The sequence below is a fragment of the Nilaparvata lugens genome, chromosome 2 (assembly GCF_014356525.2).
Source record: "Nilaparvata lugens isolate BPH chromosome 2, ASM1435652v1, whole genome shotgun sequence".
NCBI classification, from domain to species: Eukaryota; Metazoa; Arthropoda; class Insecta; order Hemiptera; family Delphacidae; genus Nilaparvata; species Nilaparvata lugens.
The window spans coordinates 72840461-72866691 of NC_052505.1; the positions used below are offsets into that span (position 1 = coordinate 72840461).

Genomic DNA, 26231 nt, shown 5'->3' on the forward strand with positions numbered 1-26231 from the left:
CAAAGGTTCAACAGGAAGCTCACCTGTAGCTCTGTACATCTCGCATATAATTAAAAACGATCAAATAATTTGACGTAGAATTGATCGATTATTTTTGTCCAGACAAGTTACGCTGAGAAAAGCTCCAAATAAACTTTTTCATCTAAATCATTTAATAATTTTTTTGGAGTTCGCGTTTTGTTCTTCAGAAAAAAGGAACATAGAATAATATACAGGATTAAAAATCATCTAAAGGAGCAATAAAAATCAATGTCATCATCTAATTGGCTATTGTTTTTTTGTCAATGACTATGCAGCCAGAACAGTGAACACGAGCGATCACCACAAGACCAGAGCCAGCAGGAGCAGACGCAGACTCAGCTCAGACATCAAATCTGTTTCTGTTTCTCTTTTCGTCTAACATTGCTTGTGTCTCCGAATAATTTTATTTTTACTTGTAGGTCTCTTGACCCGATTTTAAGGTATGTTAGTTATCATTTTTTAAAAATAAATTCACTTGTTCCAAGACTCAGGATGTCCGAAAATAGAGAAGAAATTCTAGCAAATTTTCAGGTAAGTTTACGTTATTCATGATTCCTTGATAGGCTAGATTTTTAATATTGTTAATCATGCTTGAATAATTTTGTATGTATAATGTTTGGCGAACATTTTTTTTATCCTCCCATACTGCAATACTAATAATTATATTGTTTTTCAATTGTTATAATATTGAGGATTATTAAATGTTTAATTTCCTGTAGAATATTTCTATCATTCAACAGATCAGCTGTTATGCAGTTGTACATTTTCTGCTCAATACCCCAAGCATTGCATTGTTAAAAAAATTATTCTTCAAATAATGACTATTTAATTATATAATGTATGTTTTTATCACCAACGTATTCAGAAAATGTACTTGTACATAATAATACAAAAGATATTGTTTTTTGGGTAACTAATATAAAATTTAATTGTTCTTTGTCATCATTGTTTCTTTGTTTTGAATTTTGTATTGAGTAGCCTAAAGTTAATCTTATCAGTATTGTTATAAATCGATAATAGTAAAGGATGTTTCTAATAAAAAATACTTGCAGAGAGAAAGCTTAGAAAGCCTAAGACATGATAAAAGAAGAAATTTGAATACATTTTTTTAATCTATGTAAGCTTACATACATTGCTAGATGTAGGCTATTATATAACTACTCTATTTTAACATTAACCGTCAATGAAAATAGTCAAATTCAGTAATACTGAATTTAAAATTAGAAAAAGTTGATTGCAAATTCGTTACCGTACCTTTATTTTTTTTCTACTAGACTTAATATTAGAATTAATAAGTGTTAGGCCTACTCTATGATGCCTTAAAATTTGCCTTAAGCTTTTTCTTCAAGTACCGTAGCAAACGTTTTCTCGGTTTGATGATAAAATGTTACAATAAATATTTAATTTCTTTTGATTTTCATTTTGCATAACTGGATTGAAATTTGAAGATCTCTTTGCTGTGATTGTAAGCTTCTCTTGATTGTGAGCTGTGAGCAAACAGTCTGTTAGTCGTCTCGTTAAATATAATTCATAAGAGCTACACTAAAATGTATAAGTTTATAACAGTACATACATACTCGTACGTTGAATGTTGATAGCGATATAGAAATATGGGATCACAGATTACACTCAATGTGGCCGCTTATTTATTCATTTTATTTGCTCATTGAATATATTTCTGACAAAGGAAAAACTTTTGCCAGTCTTCTCTTCTAATGCTAACTAGTGTAGACCCTAACAAGATATTTGATAATGAACCTGAAATAAAACCGTACAATATTAAGATAACAAATCAAACCTGGTTTTACTCTGTATTTTAATACTTTTTTCTTTATTCATCATTGACTGATCATAGCCATTTCTTTTAAAATTACCTTTTATTGTTTAATGAAAGCATTGATTTATTGATGGTGCTGTTGTATTTTTAGGCCTGCACTGACATTGATGATCTGGGCATAGCATTGGATCACTTGGAGCAATCTAAATGGAACCTTCTGGTAATGTTCGTTTTTTTATTCTATGTTTGCTTATTTGACAGCTGTATATTCAGTTAGTCCGGCAAAAAATTAGCTCTAATCATGGTGTTGTGCATGTCGAAACAAAGAAAATATGTCAATATACCTCAGTTTTCGGTAATAAAAATCCAATTTTCAGTAAATGCCATATCTCTTGAACGGGTGAAGATTTTTTAAAATTTTAGATGGTTGAACTTTATTTGAAATTTGCTAATAAATCCTTGGGAAGCAATAACAAATGTGTTTTATTTGCTGCTGCTTACGTATTGTACAAATTTCCATAAAATTAATAAAAACAATATAAAACTTGTAGTACACTTTTTATTTAAAACTTGAAAATATTTCAACATTTAAAAACTTGAAAATAACAAATTTAAAAAAAAACAAATTTCAACAAATTAACAAATTTAACAAAAATAACAAATTTCTATAACCTTGTGATTCGAAAACAATGAACTTAATCATTTGAGTGAGGAGTCGGTATTTTGAATGATGTTAATCTATCAAGATAATATTCGTAAATAGATGAATAAAAGAGTTGATATGGTAGTAAGGTACGTATGGTATTCAAGATAATATCATATAGCTTGAATAAACAAAGATTCAGGGTACAAATTAATTAGTTTATACTATATTATACAGGGTGATTTTTTAGTCCTGTTACCCAGTTTCTAATGCAATCTATAAAACGGAAATTCAGTTGAATTGAAAATGTATTTTTATCAGATGAATAGTTACTTAGTTACTAAAATAAATTTCAGTTGAATTGAAAATGTATTTTTATCAGATGAATATTACTTAGTTACTAAAGAGTATTAAAGAATATGTTTAAAATGCTCACCCATTGAGATTATTAACGCATTTACTGGTTTCACCTTAATATTTATGTTTTATGGTAAAAGGCATTCTGTTCATCAGACGACCGGAATCCACACGGAATGCAACACAGCTCAAGTATAATCAACCCACTCTGTCGTGTGTACACCGATTTAGTAGGGCTACCAACTTCGTGCGACAAAACAACATTTTCCTTTATAAGAAAAGAATAACCATGCACTAACAGTAAGATAACATGACTAAAAAACCATTCGGTACATTAGAAATCTTATTTCAATTGATTTAAGCAAGCAGATTTTACATAAATTGTTATTAGTTTGCTTTATCACTCCCTTAGCCTTATTCAATTCCATTTTATACTAACTTACTGAGTCACTAACTTTGTTCGTTAGAAATTATAATTTATGAGTGGATGACAACATTTTTGACATTGAATTTATTAACAAACTATGAAATTGACTAATTTCAACTCTAATTGCTTTAACGAATCACCAAATTATAAGTGAACCACATTATATTATTATAATGTATAGCTTTAGGGCGTGTGCAATGAAAGAGTTGTCAAAGCGGTCTTGTGTGTACACACCCAGCTTCATATTAGGTAATTAAAATAGTTTCTATGAAACTGGAATTTGGTACGACCAGATTCAATTATAAACTTTATTCCTAGTTTAGACACCATGGAGCCTCATTAGTGAGTCTTATAAATCACATCCAGTAGCATAGTGCAGGCATAGCCCAGATCAGGTGAACAATACGTTTCTAAGTGCTGTGATTGACATTGTAAATGGAATTCCAGAATCTACTTCTGATCCCATCTTACATTTGCCTGTATCTCCTCATAATTTCGATCAATTCAAGCCGTTAAGTATGGAGGACCAGATGAAAATTATCAGAAGGTTTAGGCCATAGCATCTCTGTGTATTTGTTGAAAAGCACCATGAGTACGATAGCTGGACCATTGTTGCAATTGATCAACTCCTGTCTAGTGGAGGGGATTTTTCCAGGTTGTTTCAAAATCTCAAAGACAGTTCCCATTTTCAAGAAGGGTGATCCTGAGATTCTTGCAAATTTCAGACCTGTATCGATTGTGCCATTGGAAAATTCATTGAGACAGCCATGATGCTACAGATGAGTGACCTCCTGGAGAAGGCATGTTGAAGTTGAAGGTCTGTTGGAAGGCATGCAGCATGGACTCAGAATGGGGAGGTGAACCACATAAGTTACACTCTCTCTGGTAGACAGAATCTATAAGGCTCTAGAGGAAAATGATTCAGTTAGCCTGGTGCTATGTGTCCTGACTAAGGCGTTCGATTGTGTATCTCACAGGATCCTACTGGAAAAACTCCACATATTGTTTTCAGGGAAGAGCATGGTGGCGGATTACCTGGTGGATATTTAGCAGGTCGTTTCACTTTTAAGGGCCACTTCAAATAAGAAACATGTACCTCATGGCGTGCCTCAGGGATCGGTGCTTGGGCCTTTGCTGTTCCTGGTTAAGATTAATGATCTGAGACTGGTGGACTCAAGCCTTCAAGCCTTCTCTCTGCAGATGATACCACAATCATCGGTGGGGGTAATGGACCCACTGCAGCTGGAGAGCGCAGCAACTCTTCACTGAGGCCAGGGACTGTGCGAATAAGCTGCTTCTCAACGAAGGAAAGACTTAGAACGTGATGTGTACTCTTGGCAGCACGGATCTTAACAAGTCACCCGTCACCCTCCTCGGATTCAATATAGCTATTCAAAGCTGACCTGGGAGCATCATATTCTTGGAGTGTGCAAGAAGCTGTCGAGAGTCATTTATCTGGGTAGCCGTCTAGTTGTCACCCCGACTACTTGACACCTGGTCATTTTGGCCATAGGCGACTACTTGTACCCTCGTAAAAATATACCATTGCCGTCAAGTTGTCCCCCCGACTACTTGACACCTACTGGACCAAGGGTGCCAACTAGTCATGACCGTAAACGACTACTTGACACCTCGCATCCTCGCGTCAGGGTGTCCCCTCGACTAGTTGACACCTCCTTAGAAAGTAGACAAGTGGACGGGGAGGGCTCACGTCTACATGACACCTTGCACGCTGGCGTCATGGTGTCACCCTGACTACTTTTCACCTACAGAGCACCAGTTGGCAGGCACAACTTACACCCCCACGGCGTAGGGAGGAGGGATCAACCAATTTTTATTACTGGTTATGATGTAGAATTATTATTGAATTCTAAGCACTTTTGGTTCAGTAACATTTTCCCGTCAAACGCCCGGTTTGGGAGATATTCGCCGTCTTTGCTATTTTTAGGACAACTTTTTTCGAGTTGGTTGAAAACAGAAAAAATGAATAATAAGCCCTTTTGATACTGACTGAACCAGATGTAGAACACAATTCTAAAGCATTTTGCTGTTATATTTTCCCGTCAGACACACCTTTTACGAGTAAATTGGCCTAATACTAGGACAGTCAAATTTTCATCCATCAATGATTGGCTGATGAAGCTATCAGTCTGGTTATCAACTGAGGTATTATATGAAGTCTGGTAATTAATATGAGGATAAATAATTATTTATATACACTTGTTTCAATACAGTCTGTTTCTATACTTATTCTTGATTGCACCATGGTTGAAAAGGCTCACTCACAGAGATATGATGTTGAAAATATCTTATTATATCAATATTAGGAAACTTAATGCCTTTTCATATAGAACTTGATAATTAGACTTCATTTTCCAACTTTCAAATGAAGAGCCAGCTGGAATGGTGATTTCTTGTGGAGTGGAGTCGAGGGGATAGGTTGTCGTGACCGTAGACGACTACTTGAACCCTCGTAAAAATATACCATTGCCGTCAAGTTATCACCCCGACTACTTGACACCTACTGAACCGGAGGTGCCAACTAGTCATGACCGTAAACGACAACTTGACACCTCGCACCCTTGCGACAGGCTGCCCCCCGACTAGTTGTCACCTCCTCAGAAAGGAGACAAGAATACAGGGATGGCTCACGTCTACTTGTCCCCTAAAAACCGGTTTTAAAAGGGGACAAGTAGTCGGGGTGGCACCTAGTCGCGTACCCATTTATCTTTTCAGGAAGTTGAGAGTGCTGCTGTGAATCGAGCGATTGTTGATATTGCTATTGATACACGTTTTTGGGAAATTTTTACTAGTGACATTTTCCTAAGTATTTCGATTTGGGTATCATCAAGCTACCCAAATGGAACACATTTCTAAGGAAAATCTTTTTGAATAGTTGATCAACTACTGTTGGTAGGTTTGCCAAAACTATTCAAACCTTTTTGAATAGTTTGTTAACTACTGTTGGTTGGTTGGCTTTTGCAGGAAGCAATCCAGAGAGCGATGCCACAGGACTCGCAGACGCTGCCTTCGGAGCAGACGCCCGACGTTGAGATCATAGACGTGCGTCCGGCTCCTGTAGTGAATGGCGTCGGCGTCGGGGTGCCCGTCATACTCAGTCCCGACATGGCGCATGCGCCTTCGACCTCGTTCGGCGCCACCACTCGCCTCCTTCATTTCCACATCCACTACGTCGACAACATGATCACTCTGCAAATCAACGACCACAATCGTGTTGGTCAGTCATCGCATTTATTCATTGTATCGATGGTTCAGTGAGGGCGCATGCGCTTTGTTGCTCTCGCAATCTGCTTTGAACTCCACTCAACCATCTTCAACAATAGTTTCTATCTCTAGTCACCATCATAATCTATTGTATTCCTATGAATCATCTCGACAGAATCTCATTTTAGTCATATGTATTATTTAAGGTTGCTGGAATTATTCAAATGCTGCTAAATTTATAACAATATAAATGGAACTAAAATAATTTTAATACTACCTTATCAAACATTTCAATACTTCAACTGCATTGACAACTGAATTTATAGATAACCTAACAGAACCTTGAGATCATAACCTTAGACCTAGGTTAATAACTATAATGGCTAACCTATTAGCTAGCTCATTATCATCATAACTACTTTAGTATTATCACATTGTATGCACGTATGTGTAAGTGCACGTGAGGCCATGCATGACCACGCGTGCAGATGAGACACACTGAATGCGTGCAATTGCTGATGGCGTCAAGTGTGCGCAGCGACAGACAAGTCACAACGTGGTCTTTCCACAAAGGTGTGAAATTTTTATTTTGTAACAATTGATCACTTGACAATGAAATTTGAGTCTGGAACATCTGGTACACAATTTTTGACTTTGTAGCTAAATGAAGACTAGTTGGGGGTAAACATAGCCAAAAAACACATCTCTAGCCCGTCTATTGAAGGCGTGGAACTGCTAAGTTGACACTTGTTGCAGAGTTGAAAATTCCACACTCCACATTGAATCCGCTATAGCAATAGAAGGAAAACATTAAGTAGTGAAATAATACATCAAATTAAAGAGAAAACAAAGCTCTACAAATCTACGGTGAGCATTAATTTTTATAATGCATTGTTGGAGAGTTGTAGGTCCTGAAACATCAAAAAATAGGTTTAAAAGCTGTGATTTCAACAATTTTACACTTTTAAGAGTGTATACCGTATCTCGAAAACTGTTGGAGATATCACAAATCACCACAGAACGAATATTGTAGAGAATTTAACAAGCTTCATTCATGAATAGTTAGTCATGTCGGTTGAACGCATTTTTCTCAATATATGAGCGTGTAAGCAAAACATTGAAAAATGCAACTTTTAAACCACCCTCATCCCTTTAGCACAAGCGATAGGGATAGGGACTTTTGATATGCTCACCCCCTAACTGGTCCCAACAAAGCTGCAAAGTCAAAAATTGTGTTCAAGACATTCTCTCCAAATTCCTTTTTCAATTGGTCTATTTTTGCACACTGAAGCTGCTGCAACAGTCGTGGGGATGTGCGTAAACTTGTGAAATTATACATAAAATTAAAGAGAATTTGGTACTCTATAAGCTCATGATCAGCATGGATTTTTCCCATAGATATTCAAAAAGTTATAAGAGCAAAAATAGTAAAAAATGAGGAAAAATGTGTTTTTTCAAAAATGCAACATCTTTAAAAGCGGATATCTCGAAAAGAGAAAGAGATATAGAAAAAGTTGTAAGATCAATATTGTAGGAAATTATGTAAGCTTCAATTTCTTAAAGAATAGTCGTGTCTGTAAGATGCATAGTTTTCGAGTTATATGCTAGAAACCAAAAAATGGTACCTTTGAATCACCCCACCCCCTTAGCACAGGGGACTTTTGATGTCTTACCTCCTCATTACCCTGAACAGAACTGCGGGGTCAAAATATGTCTTCCAAACTTTTCTCTCTATACCCTTTTTTGAGCATTCATTGTCTGGACTAATAGTGTCATTTGAAGATGGCATAATAACCTTTCATAACCATCTATCCAATTGATGAACTCCATTACTGTAAGTTACATGAAAATACTTGTTACTTGTCATGCATGGGAAGCCTAAAGAATGTTTGATAGCAATTGAGTTGCATTCAACCTTCAATTCAATTTGTTTATCTGTCAGTGATAATCGTAACTCGAATTGCGAAGGTTTGAAAATATTAAATGAGATAGAATCACAGTAGTTGGTCTATCCATTGTTCTTTCATTTTGTAAAAAGGATGGTACTGGTACGTTATAAGAGAAGTTCTCATAACTGAAGATTCTAAAAGAATTTGTTATATCAATAGTATTGCATAATTTATCTAACATTCATTTATGTTTCGAGTATATTGACAGATAAAATACTATTAACATTGTTATTCATATTATACTATATATTATCGGTACATGTATACAACAATTCCAAATAATATATATGATATTTTTTAATTTAATAAATTGAGTAAATAAATAATGAGAACGATGCGATACTAATTTGAAAATACTGATTTATTTATATTGGCTCTAATGAAAGTTGGACGATTTGTTCTTAATATAAAACTTGAGCTGGCAGCAGATTAGTTGTGGCGAATCTCTCCTTATCCATTACTCAAATACACTATTGTTTTTTTTTCAGGTGATTTGAAAATGTTGATATTTGCAAAAACACAAATCCCGATTTGTCAACAAATTCTAGATGGATGGGAAAATGCACCTTCTTCAGATTCAGTATTGCTGTCATCTCTCAACCTGCCTCACGAAAATCTATTATTCTTAACAGTTCCAGAACAGAATAATCTTTCGGTCAAGTAAGTAAATCTACAATAAATAGCTTCTGGTCAGGAAACTTACTACACAAAGAGAACTAGTAAATTTAAAACTTGAAAAACAATAACATCGAAAATAAATTACGTTTATCAAAAGATCTCAGTAATCAAAATTCTACACTTCTGTATCATTTAACTCTGAGAAATGAGATAACTTATGTATTAAGATATATGATAAAATTATACGTCATATAAAAATTATACGAACAGCTCGCATAGATTATTAGTATACATATATATTATATTATGTTGAACTATACCCATTCTAAATAATTATGAAAATATCAGTACCGCATAACCGCATTTGGTTTGTAATTACAAATTTTTCGTAACCCAATAGAAACAGGACAATTTATTATATATTGTAGTTGAATATCAGCGTTTCTTGTCTCACTTTAAGGCTAGGCACACACCAGTTAGCAAGACAAGACATGATTAGACACAATACTTCACATAGTTGCTTATGAAGACATGTCTAATTGCAATGACTAATCAGTGTAAGTTGCATCATAAGCAGCTATGTGAAGTATTGTGACTAAACGTGTCTGATCATGTCTTGTCTTGACTAACTGGTGTGCGCCTAGCCTAAGACAAGAGGTTGCTAGTCTCCCTTTTGATCGGCTGTCACCTTATCTTACCGGTATCTAATCTTACAGGATTTTTCAGACAAATCGAAATAAATACCAATGAATGATGATAAGCGATAAATACAAACCAAAGTACAGGGTACTTTCATAATAATTCCTAGACTAAACAAACTGCCTTGTTAAACAATCTATTCTGTTATCTTCTGTTTGTGTTGAGTCGCATCAGTACCTATCAGTTCAAACAATCTGAGTTTGTCGGTTGAAGTTTTTAGGAGTATTTCCTGTCATAGTGCTGTATTATCAAAAGTTGAGAGGTTTAATTAAGGAAGGATTGATACTAATGAATCATTTCATCAGGGATGAGACCTAGTGCAATCGAATTTTTATATCATGAACCTACTATATTCCAAATTTTATGAAGATCGTTATAGCCGTTTTCGAGATCCGTTGAACATAAATACTGTAACCAAATATAAAAATATAAACAGATATACAGAAATTGCTCGCTTAATATAATAGTATTTGGTTTATTTATCAATCTATCAAAAATCAGAATTATATAGTTTATTCCAGTTTTTTTTTTTGAAGTGATGATTGTTGTAATGTGAACTTAACCCTACTTTGAACATTTTAATGAACGAAATTTAGTAACAGAAGAGGTTTTGGGGTAGCGCCTGTTTTTTCCATTCCGATATTTTAATTTTTTATCCAATAGGTTGAGAGTGTAAGAACGGTACAGTATGAGAGACTAGCAGCGTCACTTACCTTCAAGAAAAAGAACTACTAGGACTATCGGCTTGAGTTAACAGTGAAAGTTGTAAAATAAATGTCCTATGCGGTGGGATATCCTCTTATGCTATATTTTCTCTATAGTACTATCAAAGCAATCACGTTACTGTATTTTGATTTTGAACAGTACTTGACGATGTTTTCCCGTCAGAAATTTTTCCGGTTGCGTGTGTTAAGCTCTCAGCTCTTCCTTGTACAATAAGGTAACATGCAGTAATAGGTATATACTGGAGAGGAATATATTAATACAAACCCCTTTGATATAACAAAACATGAATAGCTGGTCTAGGCTATTTTTGACAGATAACGTTCTTGAATACATTCACTGACACTAAGCCAACACACCACTCAAAATGTCCTCAGAATTTGTTTTTTTTTTTATTGCGGATGATGCACACATGAGCTTTTTTGCTTGTGCGTGGGTAATGTGAAGTGCAAGGGTGAATTATGAGATGACCAAACTTCCCTGCCTATTCGATTTGAACCCGCTACCAGGTAGCACGAGCGGACTGAAGGGTGACTGAAGTCAACTCGGCTATCTGGCAAGCAATTATTTTGCTTTTTCTCACCAACAGCTGATTCTAAGTGCCGGTTGTACAAAAGCTGGTTCTCGTGAAATTAATTACGATTAAAAATAATGTAACCGGCTTTTGTGTAACCGGGCTTAGTGTTGTGTTGGAACATTTGTCAGTGTCCCACTTTTGGTGTGTTTCTTGATCCAACAGATAGACCTATGCGTTTGCCTTTTATATCAGCTGTTTTATATTTTTATCTTAGTGTTTTGTATCAATTTGAGTTTAGGTTAAAATCATTTAAAACGTCATGAATAACTAAACATTCTAATATTGTTCTCTTGTAGAGTTTTCTAATTTTCTTATGTGTAAATTATGGCCTACGCGTGGTTTGTTCATTTAATTTGTTTTATATAATGATTAGTTCATTTGTAATACTTATTTGACATCATGGTTTTATAAATACTCTGTATGAACACAATTTGTCTTGTTTTCATTCTCCAATCAAAATTTATTTTTTATTAAATTTACAGAAAATAATTGAACAATTCATGTAGCCCTATTAAAATACGTTTTTATTAAATTCTCAAATTTTTATAATTTAATGTTGCTGATATAGTCAAGCTAGTTCTCTTTAAATAAATTAATATCCTTGAGATTTTCTTTAGTAACTTATATTTTTTTTGAAAAAGTTTGTTGGTTATCCTGACATTCTTTATCGTCATTAAATTAAAAATTTTCTCTAGTATTACCAAAGTATCCACTTAAATTTTCCGTCCTTAAACTTATTTTTCATTTGTTTATTTTTATTTTTTTCCAGTTCCTCATCAAGTGACACCTTATCGCAAAAATATAATCTAGTAATATTTGATGAGAAAAAATGTAAGGAGCACAGACTAGAAGTTTTAGGATCAAAAACTATTGGTGAAGTCAAAGCAGAAGTTCGTCTACTTATAGATATAACTGTGAAAAATCAAGTAAGTTATTTTTATATGTACTTTCTTTTACCATATCTGTTATATTTCAAGTTCTATCACTGTTGAAAAACAATAAATTATATAAAAATAATATTTTATTTTCCGTAATATTTCATTACAACATATGACACACACAGTGTAATACACAGAATAAAATTTATATAAAAAATACATTAATCTACAGTACATAACGAAAAATAATTAGGTTGCGCTAAGGTTAGAAACCTTCTTTGGGTCAACCATCAAAATTCATAATTATTTTAAATAAAAACAGAAATGGTTCTCTAGTCACTGTACTCCGCAGTAACAAAGAAATTACAAAAATTGTATTATATAAACATGATGAATAAATAATTTTATCCTTCTACTAAATTAAAGCTATAATCACTATTAGCCTGATCATAGTAGAAAGTAGTTATTGAATTATTCTAAAGTTTTAAAAAAATGCCTCAAAATTGTCACAATTACACTTATCAAAAACAAAACATTATTCCAATCTTTCTTATCTCAGCTGTCAAAGAATTATATAATTTAGAGCTCAAAAATGAAAAACGTTTTTAAATGCTGTTTTCCGTGGCCTAGGAATGAATTTATCAAATGTACTTCTTAGAGCTCTTCTGCCATCATCAGCAACGTCATCATTGTCATTCTGCACCATCACTGCAAATGAAAAATATTTTCAAGACTTTGTATACATACAAATATCTTAGGGGTCATATTTCCAATTGTCTGAAAATTAGTTAAGAGAGTTCACTCCGTTATTTGAATGTTATCACACGAATAATACATTTATGAACTGTAGTTAGTGGCTTTAAGGATGATAAATAAGTCCATCTCCAACATTCGATGCCATACTGAAGCATCGAGTCTATAATAGAGTAATAAATCAAGTATAATACCTCACGTGGGCACAGTTTACATATTCTATAAAACTTCCGAATATTGTATAGACTAACATTTTATTCTGCAGTTGATTTACATGATGTTTCCAAGTTAGCCCTTCATCAAGCTATGAACCAAGATATCTTACACAAGAAACGTTTTCGAGCACAATACAATCATAGTTACCAATTTTATTAGAATTAACATAGGTATATGATTGGTTGAACTATCTCATAATTTGTAGTATTAAAAATTTTCTCTTGATCTTTTTATAAATTTAGGATGAAGTTGAATTGAGGTCAATACTAGAATTTATTTCTCTCATCTCCACTATTTTACCCTGTCAATTTTACTACATGGTCTCTTCAATAGATTAGAGAGATTTAAGAGTATTAATCAACCACTTAATTAGATCTTAAAATCGGCGTTTCCTGAACCAAATTCCTCCAATAATGAAAGCCGAAATATCTTAGATATGTGGTTCAAACAAAAAAGAAATTGCATGAATGGAATGTTTTTTTCAAAATATCTTAACTTATTTATAATATTGTTTGAGGTTTGGACTGGATGGCCTATCGAAGATGACAGATGTACGCTGTCACGCGCTCGCCTCGAAATTCCTGAGCATAAGTTGAGCGTGCGGCCAAAAAGGGAGTACAAGAGGGTAAGCTAATCAATAATTTCTAAACAGGGCATAGTGCTACTTGGTAAAATCACAGTAACTTTTGCTTAAAGTTGTTATCTTTCAACAATTAAAATCAATAAATGATGATAGGTCAACGTCATTTTGTTCTTTATTATTTGCTCATTCAACGTAATTTCACACAATATAATTGAAATGTCACATAATGCTTACCTTATTTTTGTAGAAACCTATTGTAAATTGATCCAAAATGAAGTTCACAACAGCTGCTAAAGATTTTGCAAGACTTGATGTACAAAATATTCAATATACTATAATCTGCAAGTAACACGAGAATCAAGTTCTTAATGCGTCTGAAACATTCATCTCTTACTTAATTTCAATTATTTTTTTCAACGTACTTAGAAAACACTAAATTTTATTATTTAAATTGTAAGAAATGTAAATTAATTAAACTATTCGTTTACAGCCAGTTATTGTCGACCAAGTGATGGATAGTGATAGTTCTGTTGAAGAATTTGAAGATGCTTCGGAATCTTTCACTGGAGAAGACGAAATGTTCGTTGAAGAAATTGGTTCAAGGAAATTGCAGCCATTGAGTGAGTGGAAACAAATATTATCTGATCAATTAGTTATACAAGCAGCAGTTTTGATTTCTAGAAGTTATTGGTCAACATTTTTACATCAACTTTATTGATTTATTTACTTTTCATGAGTTACGATTTAACGTCTATAATAATAATAATAATTATTATTATTATTATTATTATTACCAGGCTGGTCGCTTACGGCGCAAAGCGCAGCGTTTTCTTCAAAATCGTTGACCGTTGCCGTTGTAGGCACTTGACTTCAGGTAGCTCTGTCAAAATACCGTTCGATAGTATCACAAGTATTCATGTCTTCGATTTTTATTGTTAATTGTACCCAATTAACATATTTTTTCAAATAAACCTTATATAGACTAAATCTTTATTTCGAACAAACCACACATTCAAATTAGCTCAATGCAATGTCACAGAGACTTTCATTCATTTAGCAATAGTATTTTTGTGCTGCTTGTCAAATTCTATACCCATCTTCTTGAACTCTTGTACAAACACAATTACAGCTATAGAATTTGCGTGCCTTGCTAAAAAACTTCTTTTTCAATTTTAAAATAATTTTTTGCATTGTTGCTAACTCTTTAAAATTGTAATGAAATCCTTTGTTTTAAAATGAATGTTTTATCGGTTCATTAATAGTCAATGCTTTTTAAATTAGTTCCAGATAATGTGGAAGATGAAACGGCTGGTTGTATCCATTTCAACGACGAATTCACAAACAGATATGGCGATTTGCATCCTTACTTCTTCCCAGGCACATTAGAGGATGCAATCAAAGACTCGTGTCTAAAACCTGCTAGAGAGGTATGAGATCATCAATACACGAGAAATATAATCACATTAAACGAAATGAGCTATAAATTATCATTAAAAAAACCTCTCAATTTCACTTCAGTCTTAACAAAGCTGGATCACACGCATTGGAAATCTTTTATATACATTCAAGATAGAAAAGCTTATTCCTGCCACTGAATCCCACTGAACTATTATTTTTTCTTATTGAACTCCTGCATCTCTTCTAATAGAGGCCAAAATGATGATTCTGTAGTTTTAGCCAAATTTCTAAAACTAAGTATTACTATTCTGATCTATCAACAGCGTTCAATCATTTGAATGTTTCTATGCTTTTCGAAATGTACAGATATTGTTGTATTTTTATGTTTCGAAATTTTTAAGAAAGTTGGAATAAAATAACATTATGAAAGCTCACTAGTAGCTATACTGCTGTAGTATACGAACAGGTCAGAATGACCTTGGTCCCCGTTTCGAAATTGAATGGGAAGAATTGCTGTTTGCGGATATGCATTGTATATGCATTGGCTCTGATGTGAGAGTGCAGCTTGCAGCTAGAACTCCATCGACCCGATCCATTATCTTGATACTTGATCAAAATGTTCTCAACTTGAAGCTGGACTGGTTTACTAACATCATCTATCATGGTCTAACTAACATGGTCTATCTTTATTATTTATCTTCTAGGATACTGAATAATTGTTTAATTCATTAAAAACGTCAACTGATATCACTGTTGACTCTGAACCACATATTTTGTTTCAATTTTCAGAGAAGGCCTTTAGCAGTGTATCTACATCACGATGGCAGCGTGTTGTCCAATGTATTCTGCACTGAGCTGCTTTGCTTTGAATCGGTGATGCAGTACTTGAACAGCAACTTCTTGGTTTGGGGCTGGGATCTCACGTTCGATTCCAACAAAACTAAGTGAGTGCAATTCATCTCACATAACACTTGAAATTATACATAGTTTTTTTTATATATTATTACATCAATACAACTCATTCAATTTTCATAGACTTTTTGGTATGATGAACATGTTCACTGTTTCATGATTGTCATTTCTAAACAAAGCCAAGAGGGAGTCGTACATGATTACATCAAGTCGAAATGGGTCTCATTAATTTTATAGTTACATGATCGGATCTACTCAGAAACATTGAAACATTCATTGTACAAACTGGAAAAATAAATTTCCAGTTCAGTTTTGAAATGAATGTGTAACTGAAATTTCTAATCATCCATACCTCTACTCAACCCTGTACTTTATAATATTTTGCCGATAATTGTCTTGGTTTCTGTAGGAGACCACATTATCTGAATGAGTGAAAAGATGCACTTTACTGTCCTTCACTCAAAATTTAATATCGCTTCAAGTAAGAACTTTGTATAGACTAATATTGTTAGTCCAAAAAGTGGTTTCCAATAATTCGTTCATTAAGACAGTTATGAAATAATCCAGTGGCATTGATTTCTTGTTCATTCCTTATTAGTAGCTATTCTAATTTCTCAAACTATTTGTTTTATTCTTAATTCATTTTCTCTCTCCTCTCCAATAACGTTTCGTGACTCTTTCTATTCTATTTAGGGCTATTCTACTTTTTATTCTACTCTCCTTATCTACTCTCGAAACTTGTCGGATTTTCATTATTTCAAGAAAATCTCGTCATTTTAGTAAAATTCACACATATCAAAGTGCAACTATAATACAACTGCTGATGGAATTTTCAGGTTCCTGAATTCCGTGTCAAAAAGCCTTGGGAACATGGCAGCTGTTACTGTGAGAAGCATCGACCTTGAAAGACTGCCAGCGTTGATAATCATCATGAGAATGCGTTCTAACACTGAAATTTTCTCAGTAATAAATGGTATGTATGATTTTTTGATATATAAATAACTATAGAAAATTTAAAATGTAGTATATTTGTGTCATATTCATCGACATGTTGTAAGTTCATCAAAATGTTAACAATAGGAAAACACCTATTATTTCAATGTATCGTGTTCTGAAATTTAATTAAATTTATAAAAATGGACAGGGTGTCTAGCAGTCGGGAATTAGTATGGAAATTAAATAAGGTCGGGAAAAGTCGGAAATTATCCTGGAAGTTAAGTCGGGGAAAATTCATAGATTATAAAGTTTTTCATTTTTTCATATTGAAGAGTTTTGCTAGCATGATTATCAGTCATTGACCAAATTCTTGCTGTAAAAGAGAAAGCTAGCTGAGTGAGTATTGAGTTGAGATATTTTTATATTGAGTGGGCCTGAAATAGTGTTTGGTGTTTGGAACTAGTTTTGTTTACCCAAACAATATTTATTTATTTTTTGCAACTACCGATGTTTTTGGACCAACATCTGATATTTTTGACATTTATGTGTTGGCAAGTCTTTCCTGCTTATTCTACTTTTTGGCATAGTAAAGGGTGAGATGATGCAACAAGATGCATTAAGGGTGGTGTTTTACTTTAAGTACAGTTATTGTAACTTTAGTACAGTTCAGTAATTGTTGAATTTACACAATTGAAATTAAGCATTGATTCTAAGTTTAACAAAAAAACAGGCATAAAATCATATACGTTTCAACGTTGAAAAACGCATAGAGAAACTCCAACTCAAGTCTTGATAAAAGTCGGGGAAAAGTCTTGAATTTCGGTGATGCAAATTGCTAGACACCCTGAATGGAGTTTACAAATAATACAGTTGTTCTATCAATATTATGGAGAAGTTTGACAACATGAATGCATACATACTTTATCATTATCATGGATATTTGAAGGAGTGATCCGTGTTCTAGTGGATAGAGTGCTTGCGTAGCAGCATAGAGATCCCGGGTTCAAACCCTCTCAATTTCAAAAGTTTTTAAACCAGATCACTCCCGTGTTATCAGATGGGCACGTTAAACTGTCGGTCCCGGCTGAAGTATAACAGTCGTAAGGGGCCCATCGACGGCTTAAATTATATATTCAGGCGGTGGGACTCCCCACCAACAAAAGCCATACGAATTTACTTTTTTATGGATATTTGAGAAGGAATAGTTGAGTTTGCATTTCAATGATGATGAATGAGTGTTTTGTGACGGCAGGTAACATCGGTGTGAGTGAGCTTTTGACGAGCCTTATTCAAGCGGTGGATGTGTTCAGCGACCAGCAAAGACTCGAAGTGCAAGAGGAAGACGAACGAGCCGCCAGAGAAATGATCAAAATCGAACAGGATCAAGCATATCAAGCATCTCTCGAAATAGACCAGTGAGTATTCTCATGCACAGAAATAGGCTACTATTATGTTAGCAGCTGAAGAGATTGACTGATATAATACTCAACTATTCATAATTCTTTATTATTCAAATTCATTATATTAATTGCCACAAAAACTTTACTATTTATGTCGGCCATGTCAAAATACAAAAGATGCTTCCCTACTTATAGTTGATTATAATTTCCCGTATGGATCACAGATTCAACTTGATATCACGTATAGATTGATAGAAATCATTTTGTTCTGAGTAAAGCCCAAATTTACTATTTTAATCGTTACAATTTAAAATTGCTACGAGGTAATTTGAAAAGATTGTGTGCTAACATTATTTGAAAAGTAATAATTTTTAAAATTTCTATTCCAAATTGTTTTTTCCCCAGAGCCAAAGAGGAAGCGAAAAAACAACAAATCATGATTGAAACGCAAGAAAAAAGGAGGATAGAAGAAGAAAAACAACAAGAAGAAGCCAGAAAAGAGGTATTTTCAAGCTATTTATATTAATTTCTGTAATCAGCTTGTCCATAATAATATAATTATTTTAACGCTAATTTAATTATCAGCATCGTATAGTATTTAATTATTATAAAGATTAAACTATTTTATTCGAGTAATGTTTTCAGAGTTCAATGCTGGTCTGCGCTCGACCATTTTATAAATCCATATCAAATGTATAGATATTACTTTTCAAATATTTATGGATCTAATTATACCATCCTTAAAACCCTAAATTCATATCGAATAATAAGCTACTTCCACTGCCTCTCCTATCACGCTTCGGCAAACGACTGTGCAATGACCAACCATTTATGTCAGTGATTCTAATCTATGTCTCACATAGTTGTTTGATTTTATGTAACGACTCTGTAACCGGGCCTCAGTTCATCAAAGTATCCGATAAATAAGTCAGTGTTCCTAAACAAAATTATCATGATAGGGACTCGTAATATATAAAATAGTAGTTTTGAAAATGCATCGTAGTCTTGCAATACGCAGACTATGATATTGAACTATTAGTGATGGAAAAATTCGTAATGATAAATGTAAATAATAATTGATTAACTTGAATGTTTTTTGACGAACTTGCAGGCGGAAAGGCGGTTGTTGGAATCGCAGTTACCTGACGAGCCGGATGAGACTAGTGAAGGTATTTCCAAAATTCGTTTCAGACTTCCAAGTGGTGATTTCCTCGAAAGACGCTTCTCAATCTTGAATAGTTTACAGGTTGGTAATCTCATTATTTATTTACATCCCATTTAGGAAAAATTCAAGTCAATTATTATCTTAGATAGGGATATTTATGTTATTTTTATACTATATGTATATTTTTTGTCATTTTTTATAACTACTACTGATATACTAGACTAGCATGGTCTTGATGAATATTTTTTATTTGTAATGAAATGGGTTAATAGGAAGCTATTCTTATCTGTTAAGTAAATAACGTGGCATTTTTTCAATGAATTATCAGGTTTATAGGAAAATTATTTGATTTACTAAGAAACATTAATTTCTAGGGCCACAGTGAATGCTTACCGTGTCATCTCACTTCAATTGATTTTTTACATTTAAGAAAGTTGTACTTTTCTTTTATTAGGCCTCCAGAATATTTTTATATTTTTAATTTGAAAATGTTTGGTGCATTGATGGGTACGTAATATAAATTGAACGTGTAAACCTGTTCGTGGGACACCGTGTACTAGACTAGCATGGTCTTGATGCATATTTTATTTGTAATGAAATGGGTTAAGAGGAAGCTATTCTTATCCGTCAAGTAAATAACGTGGCATTTTTTCAATGAATTGTCAGATTTATAGGAAAATTATTTGATTTACTAAGAAACATTAATTTATAGGGCCATAGTGAATGCTAACCGAGTCATATCACTTCAATTGATTTTTTCCACTTGAGAAAGTTGTACTTTTCTTGTATTAGGCCTATAAATATTTTGCTCTAACAAACAATTCTCTTTTCAAAATACTTTGAATAAATTTCGTATGATTTTTCAGGTGGTCTTGCACTATCTTGTTGTCAAAGGTTATCATACAGAAAATTACAAAGTGATTAGTAGTTGGCCAAGGAGAGATGTAAGTAGAACTGTGCACTAGATTTTCAATAGAACCTTTTTTTATTTTCAAATTTTAAGTTTGAACGGTCGAGATAGAACCGAATTTCGATCTGGACATCTAGACTAGTTTTTATATATTTATGATATTATATTTGTTTACATGCATATATTTGTACCTAGTTGCTCAGTTTATACTGGACTGAAACAAAGCTGAAAACAAACGTGTAATAAGCCACAAATATCTTGGTATACTTCTTAGACGATAAATTGACCTTCAGTCGAGAATGTCGTTGCAAACGCCATTGGATACATGAATAAACAGTTGCTTGGAAGGAGTGTGGCTTGTTCTCGAGCAGCCTACTCATCATATGAACCACATTAATTAGTGTTTCATACGAGACGGCGGGTTTTCACACTATATACTTGATCAAAATCTGAATAGAGATGAAAATTTGAGAAATTACAATGCAAGAACTTATTCATTTGTTCTAACGGTAAAATACTTGCTTCTACAAGGGTATCATAAAACATGGGAAAGATGTCCTGGCGGAGGGGATTAAAATTAATAATTATTATTAAACGAAAATCCAAATTAAATGCTGTAATTCACCCCGAAGACTTCTGCTATTGCAAATATTGAAAACCGGGTAAACAGCTAAATGGAAATTCGATGAGCGCTACTATTCAAAAATGATTTGTCAGCCCGGGAATCGAACCCAGTACCTCCTAATTGCTGGTCAGGAATGCTTACCCTTACACCAAACTGACAATCTCTGAATTGCTGAATTGCAGCGCTCATTTTATACGAAGCCATAGCGGCCAGTCAGTCAACAGATTGAAATTACTGAGATATTGCAATTATTCGAATGCTAATGCTATCCAGAGATTGTCTGTCAGTTTGGTGTAAGGGTAAGCATTCCTGACCGGCAATTAGGAGGTACTGGGTTCGATTCCCGGGCTGACTAATCATTTTTGAATAGTAGCGCTCATCGAATTTCCATTTAGCTGTTTACCCTGTTGTCAATATTTGCAATAGCAGAAGTCTTCGGGGTGAATTACAGCATTTAATTTGGATTTTCGTGTAATAATAATTATTAATTCATTAACATTTGAATAATTGCAATATCTCAGTAATTTCCATCTGTATCAAAATTAGGGTGTTTACTTTATGAAGGAGCTTTCAGTAGCTTTGCCAGTTTCAAAGAGAGGCCAAGCTACTATTTTCACCATTCAGATTTCAGGACAATGTAGTATAGGCAGTGTTTTTTTGTGACTGTACGCGCCAGTGCGCCGTACCGGCACCTCTTGGGACAAAATATAATAATAAAAAATCTGGTGTGGCGCACTACTAACACAACTTTCCTTGCCGTTATGAGAATTGATCACCTGACGCTAGTGTTCACGCACATCTCAAGTCTACTTATAAACAAATATCTGAGCCAGCTGGTGACAGGACAATAACGCTGGAGACATACGAGGTCTGCTATCTCTTCATAGTGAATCATTAATAGAATCAACAGTACAGTTGCCAAGTTTGCAATTGGATAATCACATTTTCTTGAATTTCGAGCTTATTTTCAATTTTAGGTGAAAATGTTACTAGAGATCAATTGTAGAGATTTTCATGCTCAATCTTTTCCACTCGTTTTTTTTTTGTTTAAATTGTATCTGAAGCCTGATAATTGGGAATCTAAAATCAAACTTTGCATAGATGGGGCGGAGCTCCTGAAATTTTTACAGTAATGGGACTTAAGGCAGTTGATTTTCAATGACTATTCTAGGTATAAATTTAATCAAAATCGTTGAAGCCGTTTTCGAGAAAATCGAGGAAACCCCCCCCCCCTGTTTTTGACAACATTTTCTCAATTTCAGCCGCCATCTTGAATTGAATTTGATCGAAATTGTTCGTGTCGGATCCTTAAATTGTAAGGAGCTTAAGTTCCAAATTTCAAGTCATTCCGTTAATTGGGAGATGAGATATCGTGTACACAGACGCACATACACTCATACACACACACACACACACACACACACACACACACACACACACACACACATACAGACCATGTCACGTAATTTTTTCAATAACGGGTTGCCCTGCTTGGCTGCAGTCGATAGAGCATGAGTAATAAAATATATAACCCTTGTTGTGGTTCTTAGAATATATATATAATTCCAATTTCTTACTGGCTCGACCAGGAGCTCCCGCAATTCTCTGCTCTTGCCGGTTACTGACGTCGGCCGCTCCAACAGTTCACAATTTCTGTGACTGATTTGTCAAAATCCGCAAGTATAGATGCGAGAATTTGCACCGCTGCAACTTAATGCTATAATTTTGAGATTCTTCTGGTCGTATTTAATGATATTGGATAATTTATATAAATCTCTGGAACGTATTATTTCCAAAGATTTGATTATCAATGCTGTATATCACTGTCTTAACCAACTTATTCGGTGAAGAATATAGTCGGATGGTAATCTTATTAATATTTCAATACTGGTAACTAGATAAATTATAACGAGATTGGTCATGCATGGAGATAGGGAAACACATAAAGGATACACCGTAAAAATTGATATAAATATATTACACAAATATCAACGAATATATATATATATATATATATATATATATTATATATATATATATATATAATATATATATATATATATATATATATGCGGCAGTCAATCCCGCATTTTTGAAATAGGTGTAAAAAATAAACGGACGTAGATATCAAAATTATATTCATAACATATTTTTCTACATTAAAAAGCATTTAAGAAACATTGAAAATAATCACTGTTTGAAAATAACATCAGCAAGATGGCGGCCTTCCCGAGTACGGCATTAGCGTAGGCGATTTGCGAAGCTGTTCATAACATCACGAAGCATAGGCTGAGGAATTCTCTCAATTTCTAGCCGGATTCTTGCCTTCAGTTCACCAACAGTATGAGATCTTTCTTCGTATACTTTACTTTTTAGGTAACCCCACAAGAAAAAATCACACGCAGTGAGGTCTGGTGAACGGGGCGGCCACGGAACCGGGCCATTGCGGGGAATCACTCGGTTTAGAAAAACTCCGTTAAGAACATTCATGCTCACGTGGGCTGTGTGACTTGTTGCTCCATCTTGTTGAAACAATGTTTCTTCATTCACTTCATGTTGCCGAAGCTGAGGAATGAAGAATGTCCTTAACATTGTTGAATAGCGCTCAGCATTCACAGTAACAGATCGCTCTCTTTCGTTTTCAAAAAAATAAGGGCCTATGATACCCGACGAGGACATTGCGCACCAAACTGTTACCTTAGATGAATGGAGAGGTTTTTGATGTAATTGTTGCGGGTTCTGGTCACTCCAATATCTAAAGTTCTCAGCCTAAGAATTCCTCAGCCTATGCTTCGTGATGTTATGAACAGCTTCGCAAATCGCCTGCGCTAATGCCGTACTCGGGAAGGGCGCCATCTTGCTGATGTTATTTACAAACAGTGATTATTTTCAATGTTTCTTAAATGCTTTTTAATGTAGAAACATATTTTATGAATATAACTTTGATATCTACGTCCGTTTATTTTTTACACCTATTTCAAAAATGCGGGATTGACTGCCGCACCCTATATATCTCAGGGCTAAAGGTTCGGCCTCTGATGGAAATTAGATAAATCAATTTATCCCGTGAATATGAGCTTCATTCATATCTTTATAATTTATTAATAAAATTAATGATCGAGTGAGCATATATATTATAACTTTAAATGTAGATATGTATTTCATCTGTGTATATTTAGACATGTAAGTCTGATATATAGTTCTTAATTAGTAAAATATGTTTTTTGTACTTTTCAAGACTTGCGCAAGTTTTATATTAATTTCAATATTATTTATATAACCTTCCGACGAGCTAGCATTTTAAATCTTGTTTCACTCGAAGCACTGAGGGCGCCCTAGATTTATATATTTCTCGATAATTATAATTCACTTAATTGGGAGATGAGATATCGTGTACACAGACGCACATACACTCATACACACACACACACACACACACACACACACACACACACACACACACACACACACACACACACACACACAGACCAATACCCAAAAACCACTTTTTTGGACTCAGGGGACCTTGAAACGTATAGAAATTTATAAATTGGGGTACCTTAATTTTTTTCGGAAAGCAATACTTTCCTTACCTATGGTAATAGGGCAAGGAAAGTAAAAATATTCTGTATTGTAACCCCATGCAATTGAAGCGAGTAGAATAGCTTAATTAAAAAGTTTCCTCTTCTCAATACCCTTTGAACTCTCCGAAACATTGCGTACCGGAACCTATATTGTTACGAAAAAACAGCACTGAGTATATACGTATACTAACCTCTGTCTGGTGTGTACATCACCATTTTGAAAACGTTGATTATATGTATCAGAGTATTTCGATTTATATACTATCAGGTTACAAAAATCGAATATATTACTAAGGAAAATAAGATTTTATTATTGGTTAGTTGAGTTTGCTCTTAAACATATTAAAACAAACTTCTCAAACAAAACAAAATCTATTAACATTAACCTATTTTATAATTTACAGTTGACCACACTTGACGTCCACTCAACCATCCAAGATTTGAAGCTGTATCCACAAGAAACACTGATATTGGAAGAACGATAGAAATTTCCTTGCTTGAGAGCTCTACCAATTGAAAATGAAAGTGATGGCATATAGTCTAAGGACGTCAAGACTTCGGCTGTGTTTGTTCATTTCTCAACAACTTGAAGATTCTCTGGTGTGTTTGAATTCATTTTAAATTCCGCAATGTCCGTTAATAAATTTAATCAATTATCTATTACTTCCTTACTACATTTTTTCTAATATGTTCATAACTGCTAATAGTCACAACTGAAAATTATCGAAGAGTACAGTAATGAAACCTCTAGGCCTAATTTTTGGAAAGTCGAAAAAAAGTTTGGTAAAATTGAAATTTTCAGGATTTATTTGCAAGAGTTGCATGATGGTATTTAATAAAATTAAAACCAAACCAGCTGATGAATATAATATATTGTACAGTAACCTTGAATATAACCTTGTAATTGAATCTGGTGTGTAAATAAAATCAAATCTCTGTATTATAAGTTGAAATATTTTTAATTTAATGAGATGCAACTCCAATAATTTTAGCATTAATGTTCATTTCGGTTAATTAAATTATTGATTCGATTCTAATATTTGGCGCAAAATGATTTCAACACGGTTATAAAGACAAATAAAGTGAGATATGATTGTAAGAGTGTGGAAGAATCCATTTGAACGCTGTCGTATCTTTTTTACTTGCAATGTAATGTTTAACTGTATTGTCAAATGGTATGCTAAGCAACTCACGATACTGTTTGATATAACAAGAAATAAAATTTTGTTTACTCTATTATCTCTTGGAGTTTGGTTACTATTTGGTTACTGCGTCTTTTCCTCTTTACTCAATAATAGCTATAGCAATAACTACTATTTTTGAAGTTTTCTTGATGAATGCTGTTTGTATTGAGAAGATTTTAATACAGTTCAGGATAAAAAAAAATCTTGTTAGTGGATAAAACATTTGATAAATTGCCAGGTTGTCAACAGATGACAACATCTGTTGCATTCATTTAAAGAACTCATTATTTAATGAAGATGGGTGTAGTTGGCCGCCGAAGATCAGCATGATAGAAGCAAGACTCAATCCTAGAACAGACTGGACTAGGCCATGATATTTAAGCAAACTGTCGTTGAGAGTGTGTATGGCTTCGTTATTAAATTAAGGACCGGTTTCTCCAAGCTTGGTCAAGCCGGGTACTCTTAACAAGTGGGAACTGGAATTATTGATAGCAACTATTGCCATAGAAATCATGTCAAAGTGGGTGTTATTCGTATGTGCGATATCTCAAAAGTGGACTATTTCAACTTTACGTTATATGTGTTTATCTAAAATTGTTGAAACATTTCAAATATTAACATTTAAAAGCCAAACCTAACCTCTCAGATGAGTTTTAAAACAATTGGAATTG

General features: G+C 33.8%; 1 protein-coding gene across 1 annotated transcript; it reads left to right on the forward strand.

Moving 5' to 3' along the window:
- The first annotated feature begins 231 nt into the window (after positions 1-231).
- On the forward strand, positions 232-25615 carry LOC111062760 (FAS-associated factor 1). The gene is made up of 15 exons (XM_022350449.2): positions 232-552; positions 1950-2018; positions 6211-6463; positions 8888-9059; positions 11786-11942; positions 13381-13488; positions 13937-14066; positions 14728-14873; positions 15634-15788; positions 16593-16729; positions 17945-18107; positions 18498-18594; positions 19204-19338; positions 20124-20201; positions 24781-25615. Exons 1-15 carry the CDS (start codon positions 514-516, stop codon positions 24859-24861), a joined length of 1920 nt encoding a protein of 639 aa, XP_022206141.2. The 5' UTR covers positions 232-513; the 3' UTR covers positions 24862-25615.
- The last annotated feature ends 616 nt before the right edge of the window (positions 25616-26231 follow it).